At 37.9% G+C, this 18,494-nt stretch overlaps 1 protein-coding gene across 1 annotated transcript; it reads right to left on the reverse strand.

Annotated features, from left to right (window-relative positions):
- Nucleotides 1-110: 110 nt before the first annotated feature.
- Nucleotides 111-9,026, reverse strand: LOC122986793 (tryptophan 5-hydroxylase 1-like). The gene is made up of 11 exons (XM_044358215.1): nucleotides 8,678-9,026; nucleotides 7,308-7,463; nucleotides 6,948-7,131; nucleotides 6,623-6,723; nucleotides 6,435-6,502; nucleotides 5,168-5,364; nucleotides 4,340-4,475; nucleotides 4,078-4,204; nucleotides 3,728-3,823; nucleotides 2,832-2,965; nucleotides 111-2,223 (listed from the first exon to the last, which is right to left on the reverse strand). The coding sequence occupies exons 1-11, from the start codon at nucleotides 8,771-8,773 to the stop codon at nucleotides 2,049-2,051; spliced, it is 1,470 nt and encodes a 489-aa protein (XP_044214150.1). The 5' UTR covers nucleotides 8,774-9,026; the 3' UTR covers nucleotides 111-2,048.
- Nucleotides 9,027-18,494: the final 9,468 nt, after the last annotated feature.

The following is an 18,494-nucleotide window of genomic DNA, read 5'->3' on the forward strand; positions in this document are numbered from 1 at the left end:
CAACACAAACAATATCTCAAAATATCTCTCAATACCCTCTGAAATTCCTATCCTGTGTGACACACATTCTTGTTAGTATATGAAAAAACAAGGACGGCCAGAAACCAGACTATCATGGGGCATTAAAACTATCCATTTAATAAAAAATAAGAACGTAAACATCAAAATTTTACCAATAATGAACATTCATTCATCAGAGCCAATTAAGGTTACAAGCTACAGACAGTCAATGTTACAGTGTCAATTTAATCAGGGATGTCCCGAGTCACTCAGGGACAATCAAAGCATTTTTATTGGATTGGTATCTACTATATAAAGCCTGTTCCATATCCAATTAACAAAGGGATTGTAATCCATTGCTGTCTGGGTATGCCAGCTGTCAACAACATCTCATAGTGTACAAACAAACAGCCGTCATAGGATCCATCATCACAGTGTAAATTGGTAGCATCAGAGAGTAGCCTTCACATTAACAAAGCAACAAAGTATGGACTTTATTACTTTTTAAAACTTTGACTTGATTATACATTTATTAAAATACTATCACATAAAGTAAGATAAATTAAAACACTGTGAGTTACCCATTTAGGCAAGATCACCCACATTATTACACCACATGTCATATACTTTTATAGTCATATATGACAACAGAAATCAATCACACAACTACGCACTTTCACATTACTTGTTGCATTTATTACCGTTTACAGCCAACAGTAAAGCCAAGTTCAAAACATTTGTCTGGTGCTTGTGGATGTCCCCACACAAATGTCAATAGATAGATTAGAATAATGAACGATTCAGGAAATCACTGCTGCCATTTGTTATTTGTCATTATTCATTATTTTGCGCCTCTATTACAGTGACAAGAACCTTCAAAGCTGCTACTGGTTGCAAATGGCTTTTGAACTTCAAGGCCCAACACAGCTATGGTCCACCAACACAGGTGTTATTACTTATTTTGTCTGATTAGACCTCTTCTCACAACTAGGTGGGTGTGTACATCTCCCTCACCCTCCTGTTAGTTTTGTTGCATTTCCAGTCCGGTTGAATCGGACTCTGGTTTCTTTTTCTTGGTAAAATTTGTTTGGACAGATCTGAACACAGCAGTCATACTCAGGAAGTGGTCTTGGTCTGGTCACAAACGAATTCTGGAGCAGTTTGTGGTGGGAACATGATCCGACCTCGATCCAACTCAACTACAAGGCGTACTCTGCAAATTGGAGCTAAGTGGCTACTGTAGCCAAGTGGGCTTTGCACGGTCGGATGAGAATGACTGAAATTAACAGCTGCTAGCAGCTGCCCAGAGATATATCGAGGTCCAACCTGGACTAGCAATGAAGTAACACCCCATGAATGTTTAGAAACGCCCTGAGAGTCCAAAATGGAGGACACTATAATTTTTTTTTTGTGTCTTACCCATCTCTACTGAATTAGAAGTAACACCAATAGAGCTTTCCTCTTCTTATTCATTTTGCCACCAGTGAAACTAGTCACAAAAGTTTCCACTTTACAATTCACTTAGTACACAGCTAATTAGCTTTCAGACATATTAACTTCCATTCCTATGCTACTTCTATCATTGGCCTAAGCTTAGGCTAACTGCATGTTGCAACTATACTATGTCTTAAGATATAATATCGGATCTCTCAGATGAGAACTTGGGGCAAACTGGATCAGAATGTATACGGAATTAAAATGTATAACCCATAATATCATTTTAACTCTATTCAAGATCATCAAATCACAACAGGTTAGGCTAACCACCATCTTAATACAGGTTAGTATCCTAGTTTGCCCAAAGTTTTCCCTCATTGCCCCATTCTCACCAAACCCCATCCAACCTCACATATTCCAGCCCATTTATACCCAGTCCATCCAACCCAGTAAACCCAACTCCAAACTTTACCAACTCCAGCTAACCTCTTTTCACCCTAATAAACTGGGTACTTGCTGCCGTGTAATTCTCCTGAAACCCTTTCTGAACCCCACTGAATCCGATGCACTCCTCCCAGCCTGATCTTCCTTCAGCTAACCCAAGGCTCGCCTCAGGCTCTCAGATTTATGTTGAGTCGGTTCAGGGCGTCCTCTACAATGTCCAGCTCATGCCGGATGTCCTTCACCATGCTGTTGATGCTGTTGGTGTCCCTCAGGACATCCACACTCTGGGTGTAGGGGTTGTAGCATACTGTGAATGGGCGACGGATGGTCTTGGCAAACTCCCTGTACACACAAAGCCATTCAACCAAACTTATAGTAATCTCAAGTAGAAAATTGACATTCCATGATCTATCATTACATTAAATCCTCCCCAACAAAGGAAGGACTTTGATATACTCAAAAGTTTAATTAACTCAAATATATTAACATAAACAAAATTGTGAGGTGTCTCCTCGGGCAAAACTTTATTACAGCTAAGCTAAGGTCCACATCTAGAGGCATTGGAAAGGTAACTGCTAGAACATGGAGACTAAAATCAAATGTTGCCAACTTTTGTTGAAATACAGTAGGTACAGCGGTTTTTAAAGAAATAGATTTTTATGGGAAATATGCTTGTTTGCCTTCTTTTTGAGAGTGAGATGAGAAGACTGACTCTCAGACACATGGGTGATATCAATTTTCTCATCCAACTCTCATATATAAGTAAGTTTGCATATTACTCAAAATGTTGTGGGCATTATGAAACATCTGATAATGTCACAACAGAGCCTTTTTAATGACAATTGGTTAGATTAGCAGCTAATTGCAACAGAGGTGATATAAAAATAGTTACAGAATCGATTTCAGCTACAAAGGGACATTGTGCATTTGCAGAGCAGAATTCTACTCACCTCATCTGGTTCTTGGCTTCCTCAAAACTCTCTGAAACAAAGTAAACTTCTTGGAATGTAGTAATCATGCATTCCTGTTTACAGGTCAGCATGGGGTCAAATGGAAGGGTATGAGCCTTGTCAGACAAAGCATGCTAAAAGAAGAAAGAGAAATATTGTGGTCAGATTTTACATTTTAGTCACAACATACAGACACATTTACATACTGGGAGAATGTCCTTCTTAACCAGGTTGGTCAAGTAACATAGGTTTGGCCAACTGCATAAATGTTATAACAGGGTTACAATTAGCTCAAACACAGAATATGAGAATAAATGGTAACAGAAGCTAACTAAGACTTTCCACTTGACATAGATTGCTGTAGATTGTTGATGTTGTATGAATGTGATTGGTTAGGACTGGTCTTTATCAATATAATTAATCACTTAAATCATGATCATTAATCAGAAAAAATCGTATGTCACAACTTTTTCCATATTTACTATCAATCACTTTGTGTGACGAAGGCAACTAAAATTGTGAAAAGAAAATGTTTCTTGATCCAGGAGTTATGATCCAAAATGTCAAGTGTTTTGTTAATGGCCATTATTACACACAATGGCTATTGGATCTGGATCTGCACAAAAAAGTAAACATTTCTTACTTGGCCTAGAGCCTTACTATTCACCAAACTTTTTTTTTATCCTATTGTATTGAATCTTTTAGATGCCTTGATAAAGAACAATCAAACAAACAAACAGCAATGAAAACCTTTATGGAGGTAAAAAAAAAAAAAAAAAAAAAGGGGCTGAGCAGAAGAACAGGTAGTTTCTTTGGTATGGAAATACACAGTATAAGCAATAAGTGCAACAGCTTAGCTTGTATTGTTGAGTCAGGTCATCGTATAAAAAGGTTACCTTGAGTTCACTGATGGAGGAGAGGAGTCCAGCTCCATAGGCCCTCAGCCTGCCATCTTGCTTACATAGACCAAACTCCACTGTGAAGAAATAACACTGGAATACAATAAAATTAAATTTTACTTCATGTTATTTACTCATGCTATTCATGTCGGCACCACAAAAATTGGAGCATCAGTGGCAAAAAAACATGTCCATCTCTTAAATTTTAATCTCTTTAAAATAATGCAATATTTCTTTCTGTTTTAACAACTACAGATAGAAATTATAAGTAGTGTTGACTGTGAGTAGCCCTAGTGTGGATGTGTGTGTGTATGTTTGTGTGTGCATGTGTCTTTGTGTTTTCTCACTGTGGCCAGTTTCTGTACAGCATCATCTGAAGCCCCTAGCGATGCTAAACCAATCTCTTGAGAGAACTGAGCGAAGCTGGGCTCAGCAAGCAGGGGAACGTGACCCAGCAGCTCATGGCATGTGTCCCTGCATCAAACATACAAGAAATATAAACACAGGCACTTACTTTGCTAAAAAAAAAATCCTAGTAAAAAAAAAAGAGTGACTTAGAAGTCATAACAAGTGAATGTGTTGTATGTGCATATATGTGTGTGTACTCACGGTTCAGGTGTGTACAGGGGTTCAGAGCCGTGGCGGACATACTGAGTACAGTGGAACACTCTGAAGGCCAGGCCTGCTAGAAAGTCTCTGGGGGAGAGGTAACCTGCCACTGGCCTGATGATGAAGCCTGAGCGCTCTATTCAAACACACCCATACACACACAAACACACACACACACTCTCTGTCTATTTGTTCTGTAGAAAGTCTAGGTCTGTGGCCTACCTAGAGTAACTGGGTCATTGGGTCAAATGCAAGAACCACAAGTATGAGCAGATTTGTTTTTAAGAGACATGTGAGTGATGTGAACTTTGTTGTCACATTGACCAACTGTCTCGTACTTTGAACAAAATTACAGCAGGTTAGATGTGAAGAAAATTCTTGAGTGTTCAGGCCTGTCGTACAACTCATACAGTAAACAGAAAGTCTGCCGTCCTCTACGGGGGAAAACATTTGTTTGACTCTAAAATTCTAATGCCATAATTGAATAAGTGAATTTGGAGTTTCTATATGTTACAAAAAAATGCAACATGTTTATCACCGCCCACCACCCAAAAGGTTTATAAATTGTCTCTCTGCTATGTAAAAATGTCCATAATCTCTGAGATGCTGATGGCTAGACAGTAGATTCTCAACTTAATGTGTTCGCTGGTGTTGTCTAATGTTGCTAGACATCAGTTATTTATTATTATATTAATACATTATACTATAATATATTACATATATCATTATTTATTCAAATGTTTTTACTGAATCTCAACGTTTTACTCAATTAACAGCTGTGATGCTCTAATCTGACAAAGCTGGTTTATAGTAGTTGTAAATGCTCACCCTTGAGGAAACGTGAGATGTCTTCCAGCTGTGGGATATTGTCCTCCCTGTAGTTACAGTATGTGGACAGCAGAGGAAGGTTCTTCAGATACTCCTTGCAGGCATGACTGGGATACAGCTTGTTGAGTTCCCTGAACACCACGCCCCAGGTACGAACCTCCTCTGCTGTGAAGTCTATACGAGGAATAGCTTCGCCGCTGACAAACAGAGAGAGTTACTTAGCTTGTTGACTTCAGTAAAATATAACTTTAAGAGACAGCTTACAAAATTTAGGAAAACAATGTAGCAATGTAATTAATTAATAGCTAATGTGTGATGTGGTGACACACTATTGGTGTATCTCAACAAGTGTTATCTTGGTTTCTTTTAAACGCAGTCACTCAGATTATTTAACTATTAAGAATGGTGTACCACAAGGATCTATATTTATCTTACCTCTTATTTTACTTTCCTCTATTTTTAATCAATAACCCTTTTGTGGAAAGTCCTTGATTGTGGAGAGATTGTTTTGTTCAGTTGTATGCAGATGACACTGTTATGTACATATCTATTCCTGAAAATTAAAAACTCTACAATCTGAATTTTCTCTTGGTCAATTTTTTTTTTTAAGTATCTTATAGTTATGTATTTATAATCATATATTGAATAAGCAGAAGTACTGCAGTTTAGTAGAAACTAAATACTGTACTAAATACTTACTAGTCTAACTGAATAATCCTCTGAGTAGGCTAATAATTTTACTAATTGATCTCCACATGGCACTCTAGATTGATTCATAATTTTCATTTAGTCATTACATTGATTTTATCATAAATAAAATAAACGTCAGCCTCATAATACCACATTGTTAAATAAATTGCTTTACTTGGAAGTGAGAAAAGAAATAGTCTCACAGCTAAATTACATGGACATATATCAGACCACATCTGCAATTTATCTTCATCATTATATTGTACAATAGTGTTTGTGGATATGTTTATTTTTAAAAGCACTTAGTTCCATTAAGATCATCACTTAGACTTTCTCAACACGCTTTCTTTTTTCTGTTTATAATTTGGAAAGCAATTAGTAACACTGACATTATGTTATTTTGGTGTGTCAATTAATTCATCTTGTGTTTTGTTAGTTTTGTGCAGATAATACTTGAGGACCACCTTGAAAACAAAATGATGCATCTTAAGGGGCTTATTCTTAAATGTTAAAATAAATAACTAAAAATAGCTAAATGAAACAACTTCAAATGCTTTGCAGTTAGAATGGAACTTACTGTTTGTAGCTCATAGCCAAATCAGCAAAATATTTTCTTCTTTTACGATATATGTTGTCCTTAAATCCCTGCAAAAACAGTACACTCACACATATTAGAAAATAATAGAAAAATTTTTTTTGTTGGCTTTAGCACATGTTAGACAAGAGAAAATTTGTGCAAAACATAAGTATCTCTGTCCTACATACTGGATGATCTGCATCCAGGTCAGAGCCATACATCAAAACCCGGTTCGCACATAGATCCAAATCAGAAATCTTCTTAGGGAACCAGGGCACATCAGCCATATCTGAAATACAGTTAGAGTTGACTATTTTAAATCAGCATGTTTCTCACTTGATTTCTGCTTTTGCATGTAATCATGAGTTAAATTGTGAATTACACTTTAAACAAATACACTTTTACAGCTGGTGTTTTACAGGCCTGGATAATGGTATTTTCAGTTATATGTTTTTAAACTTGTATGGAGAATTTCTCATATTGTAAATTAGTTTAATGTAAAGTGTGGCCTACCATCATCAGCTAGAGTGAAGTTGTCTGCTGGCATAATCTCAACAATATCTGTATGCTTCCTCAGCAGCTGAGACAACTCCTTGAGCTGTTCATGGTCAGTGTCACAATCCACAAAGATCTCAAAGTCTGAATTCCTTCGTTTGGATTTGCGAGACTCGATATGAACAAGGTTGACATGTTTTTCCTGCACATACATCACATACAAGATGAACAAAACATGTAAAAAAGCTTCCAAACATGATCAAATGCAACATCCAGTGAAGATAATTTTGACAAAAATGATTCTGTAATTTGAATCTACATTTAAATATAAGAAAGTATCCTACAGTATGCTTTTAAAACTTTAAATGAAAGACCCACCTGGAAAAGCTTGAGTGCCTTGACAAGACCACCAATTTCATTTTTTAGTGAGAATATGATTGTTGCACCGCTTTTCTCAGAGCTGGAGGGGCTTCCATTGCAGACGCTCCTGTTGTCTTGGTTCTCATCAATTTTACTGAATGTAACCTTATTCATCTAAGAAAACAAACAACATTTATTCACACTGTGAACCGCACTGCATCACTGATTTTCCTGTGGCCAAAAATACAGGCATGCTTTTTCTCAGGATTTGGTGGAGAGCAAATCTACGGCAGTTTAATGCTGCCACCACAACAAAAAATATCTGCTCAGCTTACTCGTAGGAGAAATTTATCTTGAAAAGTATTACATTGTTACAAAAAGGTTTTCTCATTATAATGACAGAGTTTACTTGTTCTAACAAGATAATTCTTCTCTTAATAATGAGAAACAGCTTGTTATACTGAGATGCTTATTCACATTAAAATGAGTACACTTTCTTGTTATAATGAGAATAAATCCTTGTTAGAATGAGAAAGGTGTTTCAAATACAGACTGTATATGTATCTCAGAAAAACAGCAGTGTTGCTGCAGCTTTTAGGGCTAACACAATCAAATTCTCTTAGTAAGCAACTTAGGAAGGGTTTCTATCTTCATGCGGACACTCTGAAGGACACTGTCCACACTGCGTCTCTATTGGAGAAAGAACCAAAGTGACATTCTAGATGGATTTCTGAAAGCCCATGTGATGTGTTTGCCACAACTGAAGTACAGACTATTATGTGAAAACTTTAGCATTATAACAAGAAATGTATTTCGTAATAATACATTTTCTTGTTATAATGAGATTATAGAAACATTTTCTCATTATAGAAGTTTTAATGTGATTGTTTTTTGAGATAATGCTGGACTGGTAATGACATGAGCAGCAATCTCATTCAGATTGGAGGCAGCTTTCATGATAGTCTCCTTTTAATCCTCCTTTACAGCAACGGATTAACCAGCAGTACCAGGTAGACATGTATCCTCCTAACACCTTGGCTGAGGGAAGCAAGAGAAACTAGACCAATTAAACCTGCCAGCAACTACTGTATATCATCATTACTTTGGAAATGAATATGAAAATGACCAAGCTGCCCATGGGGTTTCTGTTAAATATTTTACATTTGTACATTTTTTTTAAATGTTTGAAACTGGTAAACACCTGTTATTTTTTAGTTTAAATTATGGGTCTACGTCTTGATTGGCTTTGTTGCAAGTTGCATTAAAATAAATCAATACAGAAAAAGTGGACATCAGTGTTTCAGAATGTTCATTCCAATTAGAGTTTTTTTTTTTTTTATCAGCTCATCAAAGAAACACAGAACACAAGCATCATTAGTGCTACTTACTTCGTTGTTGAGCTGCTTCTCCTCATAAGCAGAGTTTACCGAGTCAAAAGACCTTCCTTTGCGTGGCCCCTGTTCATCAGTCTTCTTTGCATACATGCCTGTCCCTGGATTAGTAGAAATGTGATTTAACTTTTGCTCAGTAAAGTGCTGTTTATTCTACCCTGGCTAGAACTAAGCTTGAAACTAGATGACAGTGAGTTTTCTGAAAGGAAGACAGCCTCTCTCAGCAGCAGCAGACTTTTACATCAGCTACAGAATGAGTTGCCTGTGGTACTGTCACACAGAGCAAAATGCTGTGGTATTTATGAAGCCCTGGTGGAGGGGAGGGCACATGGAGAGAGGGAGCAGCCATTTCTTTCAGCAGGAGGGAGATTAGAAATAGGGTCACGATTAACATCAGGGCTGAGATGTCACATGGCCTGACATGTAAACCAAAGAAGGGCACTATGACTCCTTCATAAGTGGCCCAAGTACTCAATCATGTGTCCTTACTATGTTAATTTAAAAAAAAAAAAATGTATGTATACATGAATCATACCAGTGGCATGGTGAAATTCATCCATGAGTCTTTGTACTAGTGCTAACTACTGCTACAGCTAACACTCCACTGCACACAATTCCACTGCATTGTGGAATTGTTAGCCATTCATAGTGTTGCACTTGTTTTGAATAGTGACAAAAATAGTTGTGCAAAGAAAGAAAAGCGTGGCATAACAACTTGGCAACTTTATAAACGTGTTTAACTTTTTATAAAAGGTGACTTATTAGAAAAGTGTTACCTAACAATACCCAACAATGTTTTGTCAGCCCCAGATTTTGTGATGTGTGGCGTAATTTCGGGTTGGTGTCTGGTTAATCCAGTCTCTATGAACCAGACTGGCAGGCTGGGAGATCAAACCATGGTGGCACATGATCAGTCATTACCACACCATCAGTTTTTGCCATTACATAAACTCCATTCCATTTTCCACCGCTTATCCACGACCGGGTCCTGGTGGCATCAGACTGAGTAAGGAAACCCAGACATCCTTCATCCCAGCAACACCCTCCAGCTCCTCCTGGGGGATCCCAAGGCGTTCCCAGGCCAGAAGAGATATGTAGTCCCTCCAGCATGTTCTGGGTCTGCCCCGGGATCTTCTACCAGTTGGACATGCCTGGAACACGTCCAGAGGGAGGTGTTCAGGAGACATCCTAAGCAGGTGTCCAAACCACCTCAGCTGGCTCCTTTCGATGTGAAGGAGCAGTGGCTCTACTCCGAGCTCCCCCCAGATGTCCAAGCTCCTCACTCTATCTCTAAGGCTGAGCCCAAAAACCCTCCAGAGGAAACTCATTTTGGCCGCTTGTATCTGTGATCTCATTCTTTCAGTCACTACCCAATGGTCATGCTGTGAGGGTTGCGACATAGACAGACTGGTAAATTCTATCAGACTATGTGATTGGATATTTGGTTGCAATGGTAATGATGGCAATTCTTAATACAAAACTGAAAAATACCAAGACGAATGGCACATTTAAAAAACTGTATTAACTGTGCTATCAGTCATATTTATTTCTATTCTCATCTATCCATCCTGGTGGAAAGTGTAATCACTTTGCTTAATCAGCTGTCTTTGTACTCACTGTTACCAAGGTAGAAATGAGGTGTAACCAGTCAGATACTGCTACTGTTAAGTTTATCGGCTTTATATTGTGGGTGATTCACAGTAAATGTACTAAAGACTGCATGGTCGGGTAATGATGCGACTGTTAATATGTTTATGTGCAGTTTTCACTTTCAGTAACAACATTAGGGGTGAAAATTATGAGATTTCCTCTGTTGGAAAAACTGTGAATCACACATTTTCAGGGAATGGCTGAGGGTTTGTGTCTGCTTTCATTCACTTTTTTCACATGACAGAAATTCTTAGACTGGATTGTTTTGGATTTCCAAGTTTGGTTCCAAGTTTACAGACATATGTGTACTTGATTAATGCACCTTTAAATAAAATAGGATGTCGATTCCCAACATTCGAGGGAGAAACCATGTGATTGCTTGAAAATATTCCTTGCAGTATCAGGACTCCTGAAGGACGACTGAAAATATGGCTCAGTGATTTGTTAGGCCACACTAATTCTACCAGTTGGATAGTCATAGTAGGCACCGTAGATGTTCTTATGTTCCAGACAAAAGTGTTTGTATTAATGGAGTTGGCACAAAGGGATCAAGATTACGTCTACATTAAACTGGCTAAATTCTAAAATGCTATTTTCAACAGCGACATGCATCCACAGCAGGAGTTTCAGGTCGTTTCTGTCAATACCTCCATCCACATTAAAACGCCAAAACAGGTAATTCTCCTCCTATTGGGCATGTGTGGAGGACAGACAAGTAAGTCAGCCACAGAAAACCGATGAAGAAGGTATAATATTTCTGTTTCCGTGGTGGCTTCCTGACATTTTGTTTATTGTGAGCAGCTTACAACAGTTTCAGCAAGAGAAAGATGGTAGATAGCTAAGTTTAACTCTAAACAATCAAAGTATGCAATAAAGAGAACCATACTTTCATGAAGCCATCTGTCATTATTGCCATTGTCATTGTGTTTCTTCTTCTTCCTTTTTCCAATGAAATGTAAGTAAGTAAAGTTATTTAAATAGTACCTTTCACAGACACCAGTCACAAAGTGCTTCTCAGGCACACAAAAGAAACAATAAATACAGTAGATAAATCAAAGATAAACAACAAATAAAACACACAGGAAAAAAATGCCAATGAAAAACAATGAAATTCCGTGCCACTGCCACCATCTTTTTTGTCACTGATATGACTGTGTTTCTTAATTGTACACTCTACAATGCCAAATTTTAGCATTTACATACTCTGGAGGCCGTTTTGTGGGGGAGAAAAACACTGCTTTAGTCAGGAGGAGGGCCAAAACGGAGAGAAAAAGATCCATTTACAAATTTGGCTTAACATGGACATGGCGTGGGGCTGGTTTATACCATCCAGGAGATGACGTCTGAGTTGCTCCAGAGTGGGACACTGTTGAGGGACTTTAGCCAGACACATGTGCAACTAGTCTTGGCAATTGTGGGACAACTCTGCTGATTTTGAGTTTATTGTGTTGTTCAAAGCATGTCAAACAGGACCACTCCCAGGTGGCACACTGTGGTGTGACTATAGGCCCAGCATTCGTACCACGCCAGTAGGATTTGTGCTGAGATACCGTAAAAGATCTGATAAGATGATTTCTTCTCTACAAAGCAGCTTAGCCCGATTTCAAACAACAGAACACGTGGGACATCAGAGCTGGTTTCTATTAAGATGTTTTCCACCTTGATGTCCTAGTGGAAGATGTGTTTTGCCAGTTCCTTTGCAACATCAACCAGCTGCTTCAGAGTGAGCTGAGCCTCCTTCTTCGAAAGAGAGCCTCCTTTGACCTGTGTGTACAGAGGTCAACAAAGGGGACTGGTTGTTCTAGCACCATAGTCCACATCATACCAGTTCAGTAGAGAAATTGCTGCTTACTTCCTGGATACTTCTGGTCCAGATCTTCATCATGGCAGCCATGACAGTGGGAGTCTTTCTATTATGGGTCACATGTTTTCAGATCACATTCTCTCCGAGAATGTGTTTTATTGCCACAGGGAGGCTCTCAGGTAACCAGCATATAATGATCCATGGTTTCCTTCAGTGAGAAAGTTAACCTGCTGGTATTTAGCCTCAAATTCATCTCTGGTGCCCATTTAGGTTGACACTGCATTTTTTTCCTTCTCAAGGTGTAGGTCAGACTACCTCTTCTTCTTCCTGGGTGTCCCAGTATTCTTGACATATCATTGTGATGTTCTGTTCCCCGTTGCTTTCTGGGCTGGCATCCAGTGAAGATCAGATGACACTCCTTTCCTTGTTGCTCTGCTCGAGTTCAGAGAACCTTTGTGATTTTCTTGGTACCTCTCCATTTTTAGTGACTTTTCTTTTTGTCCCCTTCACGCTGTCTGTGTCTTCAGAGATGATGCAGGATTTTGGCTCTTAGGTCCTCTGACTCCTCACTCTGCCATCTGCATCTTCAGTGACTTTTCTTTTTATGGTCTTCATCCTGACATTGTCTTAAACATGCTGCAAGAACCAAACTCAGAACCCCTCTTCCTCTTCTGCTGTGTCTCTTCATCAGTACTTTATTCTTTATTTGGATCCTCATTAGTTTCCACAAAGTGGTTGATAGTCTTCCTTGGGTCCACACAACATGAGCAACAATAAAACAAACAGCAGTTAAAAATCACATGGATCAATAAATAATAAGTCAAATATAAAGAGTTTTTAAAAAGTGAAATAACTCTAAAAAAGTTGACAATACAAACTTAAAGTAAAATAAAAAAGAATATTAGCAATAATTAAAAGTAACATCTCTGTAAGTTTCAACAGATTTTGTTTTAGTGACTTTTTGAAAGAAAATCTACTTTTGATGTGTCTTATGTCTGTGGGGAGCAGACTCCAGGCAGCAGAAGCTCTATAGATAACATGACCAGAGCTGATTTGATGTGTGTTATACCTATGACAGAAACCAGTATATACTAACTTTTAACAATAGAAATGTTGATAAATAACAGAAGACTTGATTTCAATTTAGCTACCACATTTCAGACACTTTATCAGAGAAAGAACATTGAAAAACTGACCTGGCTGCTCTGTTCTGCACAGCCTGAAGTTTCTTTTTGTCAGCAGTATTCGGCTAAATGACTGGGCAGTACTCCAAGTGTGACACAACAAGTGAGTCAGTCAGAACAACGTCAGTCATAACAGAAGATGGAACATATGTGGAACATTTCCTTGAAATTGCAGTGCCCTTTATCATCATGGAAACAGTGACTATGTTTACATACACAGAATATTCCGGTTTTTGCCCTTATTCCAAAAAAGACAATATTCCTACTAAGCGGTTTACATGGCCAATGAAAATGAATATTCCACTATTATTCCTGTCACATGCAGAGGGTTTTCAGGGTTTCCCTCTGCTTCAGTGGGAACAGGAATCACAAGATATCTGCAGGCAGTGAAGTAAACCAGAGAGGTGAAAAACATTAGTGAGCTGCGGCCTGATATTTATAATTGATATTGATATGGCTGATATTATAAATTTATAGTTACTGGCACATCCAGTACCTTGGTTGTCCCATGATGTTTATGACACTGCTGAGTGTTTTTGGTGCACTCTACTCACATTCCTCTCCTCTGTCTGGCAAAGAGAGTCGTGTGTTGTTAACTGTGGTAAAAACCTCAGTTATGACGTATATTCTGAATGCACTGTATACATGTCCAAAGAAAGCTCCTAAAACAGAATAATACCGGCATATCCTACATGTCTTAATCGGTAAATGCTACATTTGGAATAAGTCCTAATTTGGAATATTCAGACAGAATATGCTGTTTACATGACCCGTATCAAATTCAGAATATTTGTAATAATAGTGGAATATTAGTGTGCATATAAACATATCCAACTTGATCACTTGGATCAAGTCACGAGAGCAAATTACCTAATTTAATACCCAGTAATTTGGTCTTTATGACCTGCTCAATTGATATCCCATCAATAAACTAACTGAGTGACTTTAGCAAGAACATTCCTACTACCAAAAACAATACATTTAGGTACAGGTGTTCCTCTTTCCTCTCCTTGTCCTGACATCACTGGGCTCCATTGTGCTACTGTTGTTGTCTTTCACTATAAGAGTTTGTTTGCAAAAGCCAACTTACTTTGATCATGTGGTGTGACAGCTTGATGATTCCTAATATTGTTAAGCCCATATTTATTTATTCATTGACTGAACCCCAGTGACCAAAATTGAACAGATTGATGTCAGGACTATCATAATTTCCTGAACTTGATGGCACCTTACTTTCAGCTCACATCCATCAATGAGTAACACATCAGTATGGCAATCTAAAAAGTGATAGGTTTAAATGTTATGTCTGTGATGTGACACTTGATGTTGATAACTGCAATATAACTGAGCAATACTAAATACAGCTGTACTACAAAGCTTTATTGAAAGATATTTTAGATTATGTCCTACTGCTTTACTCATGAACAATTACTACAGTGTGTACCTGAAATAGCTGGTTCATTTGACAATCAAAAGTCATGCAGCACTATGATAGCTCTGTGATTACCTTTGCTGTATCTATGTCTTTTGTTCAACTGTTAGCTTATACATTTCATTTTGAGTTTTTACAGGCACAATATTACCCCACCGGCTGATCATTTTAATGTTCATATGAAAATACTATTTTTGGGTAGAATACTTTTAGAGTACTGTCTGGCTAACTCCAAATTAAATTCTTAACCCCTTCAAGTTACCCAACTGGGCTGTGAGTTTTACAGTAGACTTAGGTTAGCTAGCTAGCTAACACGAGTTAGCGGAAAAAGTGATAAACTTACTAAACAAAACGCAAAGAAGATCCCTCAGAGTCAGTAACAACAGTGAGTGCAGATTCAGGTCGGTTTTAGAATGCTGATAGTGAATCATGAAATGAAAATATAAATTAATTTTCATGTTCTCAAAAAATCTTATTTAACTTATTAAAAACAAACTTATTAAAAACAAACTTATCAGAAAGACACAGAACATATATCAGCATGAAGAGAACTACAGAAAATGAAATGAAATGAAAAATGTATTACTGTATCTAAATCTACTGAATCTACCAAAATTTCAGCCATTCCATCTGGTGGATGTTCATATATTTCACTGGACAAGTAAAAACTGTATCCTGCCGGTGGTGCCAGGTGAAAAGTCAGGGGATCACCAATGTCAAGGGGAACTCTCTCAGGACCATGAATGTCTGTACAAAATTAGGTGGCAGTCTATCCAGATATTTCAGTCTGGACCAAAGTGGTGGATTACCTGTCATTGTCAGCCATTGAGGCACGCATCCCTAAAAAGCATGAATGACAGTATGATGTCTATGCATATGTAAAAACACAAATTTATATTTCTTCTTTTAAATACATGTGAACCATACTCCTATATAACTCAATTTATATAGGGGTATGGTTCTCTACACATATGCCCACTTTTTCCATGCAATAACCCCGGTATGATGAGTAACTGTAATTATATCAAGAGACAGGAAGTCTCTATGTGGCTCTTTAATTTTGTCTTAAACAGTGGCCTGTCTCTAGGAGGCTCCACATGAGTCCTGGCATATGTAAATACATTTACAGCCGGATCTGACCTTCAGCAACCCTCTGAGAAGAAAATCACTGATGCAGGTTCATAAGTAACAAGTTGTCTGCAGCTGGGATTTTCTGAGAGGTAAATCTGACCTTGATGCAGCTCTGCTCCTTTGAGAAGCTTAATGAAAACCAATCTTAAGAGTGTGATCCATCTGCTCTCTGTTTATACAATTAGAAAGCCCTTTGTGTAGCATTGAGAGGTTTGTCAAATGCGTTGTAACGCTGTATGGTCTCTGTGCAAGGTAATTTGCAACCATGTGTTCATTTTTGTTGCTTTATTGTATTATGCCATGCCCTGTCAGCATGGATAATTTTGAAATAATTCACATGGATGACAGATGCAGCAGTAAATCACTGCTAAGGCTGATAGGAAGGCTCCTCTGAAAGCTGGAAATTATGCCTCTCCAAAGATACACATAATGTCTTTGTGTGGACCTGTGCATCAAGCAACTCACCTCCTGTCAGGAAGCACATCCGAAACGGAATTGAAAACATACAAAAGTAACACACACTTTAAGTGCAGAACTGGAGTGCAGGACACACTAACAGGATATGTGGGTGTTGAATTGAAGTAAATAAATTAATGCTTCATTATCCTCCCCAAATATTAGGCTGTAAGCTTTCATTTCTGCCTCTCTACACCACCAAACCTCTTGGATTAAGCAGGTGGTTCTTAATTTAAGAAACAGCCACCTGCACTAGTCTAGATTAGTTAGATTGAGGGTGCTATGAAATCCAAGAATGCATCAAGAACTGTATATAATTGGGTGGATCAAGACAGGAAATGATTATTACAAGAATGGCTATTTCATATTTGAAATTATATTCATAAAAAATGATGTAGCCTAAAATGGTAGTAGGTTGCAGGCTACTAGACCATCTTCAATGTCAAACAAGGACAAAATATTTATAGAAATGAAATAGCCTTAAAACACATCACAGTATGATTTGGATCATTAAACCTGGTTAAACCAACAATTGCAACAAAGGACAAACAATTTGGATGAATGAAATGGCCTCACAACAACTATCTAATTCCAGTCCCACCTGTTTATATTACACACAGGTTCAAGTGGTAGCTATTCTCAGTAGCACCACTAGCTGATGTAGTTGTAATCTTATACAGGAATGAGTAATCATCATCAACTTCAAAAGCAGATCATTTGAACCTACATTATCTCAAATCAAGGACTATTTTAATGCACAACTCAGAGGGTGACTTTTGCTCCTCCTCTGAGATTACTCTGAGCAGCATCCATGGGAATAAATTACAATATAATCGTGACGTCAGTAAACGTCAGTGTGTGAGAGCTGGCAGCACTGTTACTAACTATGTTACACTTAAATGAGCTGAAACTGATTCAGCTCCTTCATGAATGTCCCATCTCCACAGCCAAATCCTGTCCGATTAGCGAGCTAACGTTTGGTCAGTGGGCTAGCAAAGTTTGCTAATGTTGACTCGCAAACCAGTTCGGCATTTCGGCAACACTACAATCCTGCGTTTAGCTCATTAAAATTTGGCTGGAGTCAGTGGGCCAAGCAGGTTCATTCAACATATGCTAGCCCATCTTTTCCTGTGTTCTATTTTCAGTCAGTGATTGCAGTTAGGCTAAATGTCATATTTCTCACCTTTGTAAACAGTCAGACACCTGTGTGGATTGATAGACTGTGATTGACAGCCAAAGAATGCTGTTACAAATGATCAACAACGGGTTCAACTAAACCAATTCAAAGGGTGGTCAAAAAATGTTTGATTTTATCGCTAAGACACCTATATGTCTATGTAAAACTGAATCTTGAAGACAGCAGACAAGCAGAGTGAATGAGTGACCAATCCAGGGGCCTGTGTGTTGTTCGCTATTCTTTTATAACGTCTTGGTGAGTTAATTCTTCAGCTAAGCTAGCGTAGCTAACTCCTGTAGTTGGCGTAAGACGGTCGACCTTTGGTATTGTGGGGATAGTTTGTATGTTCTATGCAGAAATGTGTGAGCTACATCTATTACATTTAACTGCTGTGAGATATTACAGTGTTGACCTTAAGTTAAAGGGAAATTTCTGTGGTGTTTACGCTGAAAAACTTGAGATGTAAAATGTAGCTAACTGAGTACTTTTGCATTGTGTTATAATGGTGTTGTGTGCATAGCATCGTAACAGTTCTAGTTTCATACTGTTAGTGTGATAAACAATTTTGTTTGTGCATAAGGAAATAATATAGAAGTGAAAGCACTTAAATGTCACTATACCACACACACACACCAAGAAAATAAATCACTAATTTAAGTGAATATTACGTAATATTTAATTACGTAAAATAGTGGAGTGTGATTATGCTGTTACTTGAAACAAGTTGACTCATCTTGAAATAGGCAGACCTAAACCCATATTAAATTTAAAACTAGTCCTTAATCTCAGATAACAGGAAATTGATTTTTACTGAAATCACAATCAGGACTGCACGTGAAATTTCTGTCAACATTTATTGACTGTTGAAAGTAGTCTGGAAAGAGCTTTCACACCAGTAACAGTCTTATTGTGCAAATTCCTGAAAAAACAAACAGGTAATTCAATAACCTACTGCATTGTTAGACTGTGGGCAACCTTCA

This window comes from Thunnus albacares, chromosome 1 (genome assembly GCF_914725855.1).
Source record: "Thunnus albacares chromosome 1, fThuAlb1.1, whole genome shotgun sequence".
Classification (NCBI taxonomy): Eukaryota; Metazoa; Chordata; class Actinopteri; order Scombriformes; family Scombridae; genus Thunnus; species Thunnus albacares.

Bases quoted from the DNA above. Each gene is read 5' to 3' on its own strand.
- LOC122986793 (XM_044358215.1), bottom strand. From the start codon at position 8,773: ATGTATGCAAAGAAGACTGATGAACAGGGGCCACGCAAAGGAAGGTCT. The intron at 6,503-6,622 runs GTATGTAGGACA...CTGTTTTTGCAG, and splicing joins ACCTGGATGCAGATCATCCA to GGATTTAAGGACAACATATA. The intron at 4,476-5,167 runs GTGAGCATTTAC...GTGTTTGAATAG, and splicing joins CATCTCACGTTTCCTCAAGG to AGCGCTCAGGCTTCATCATC.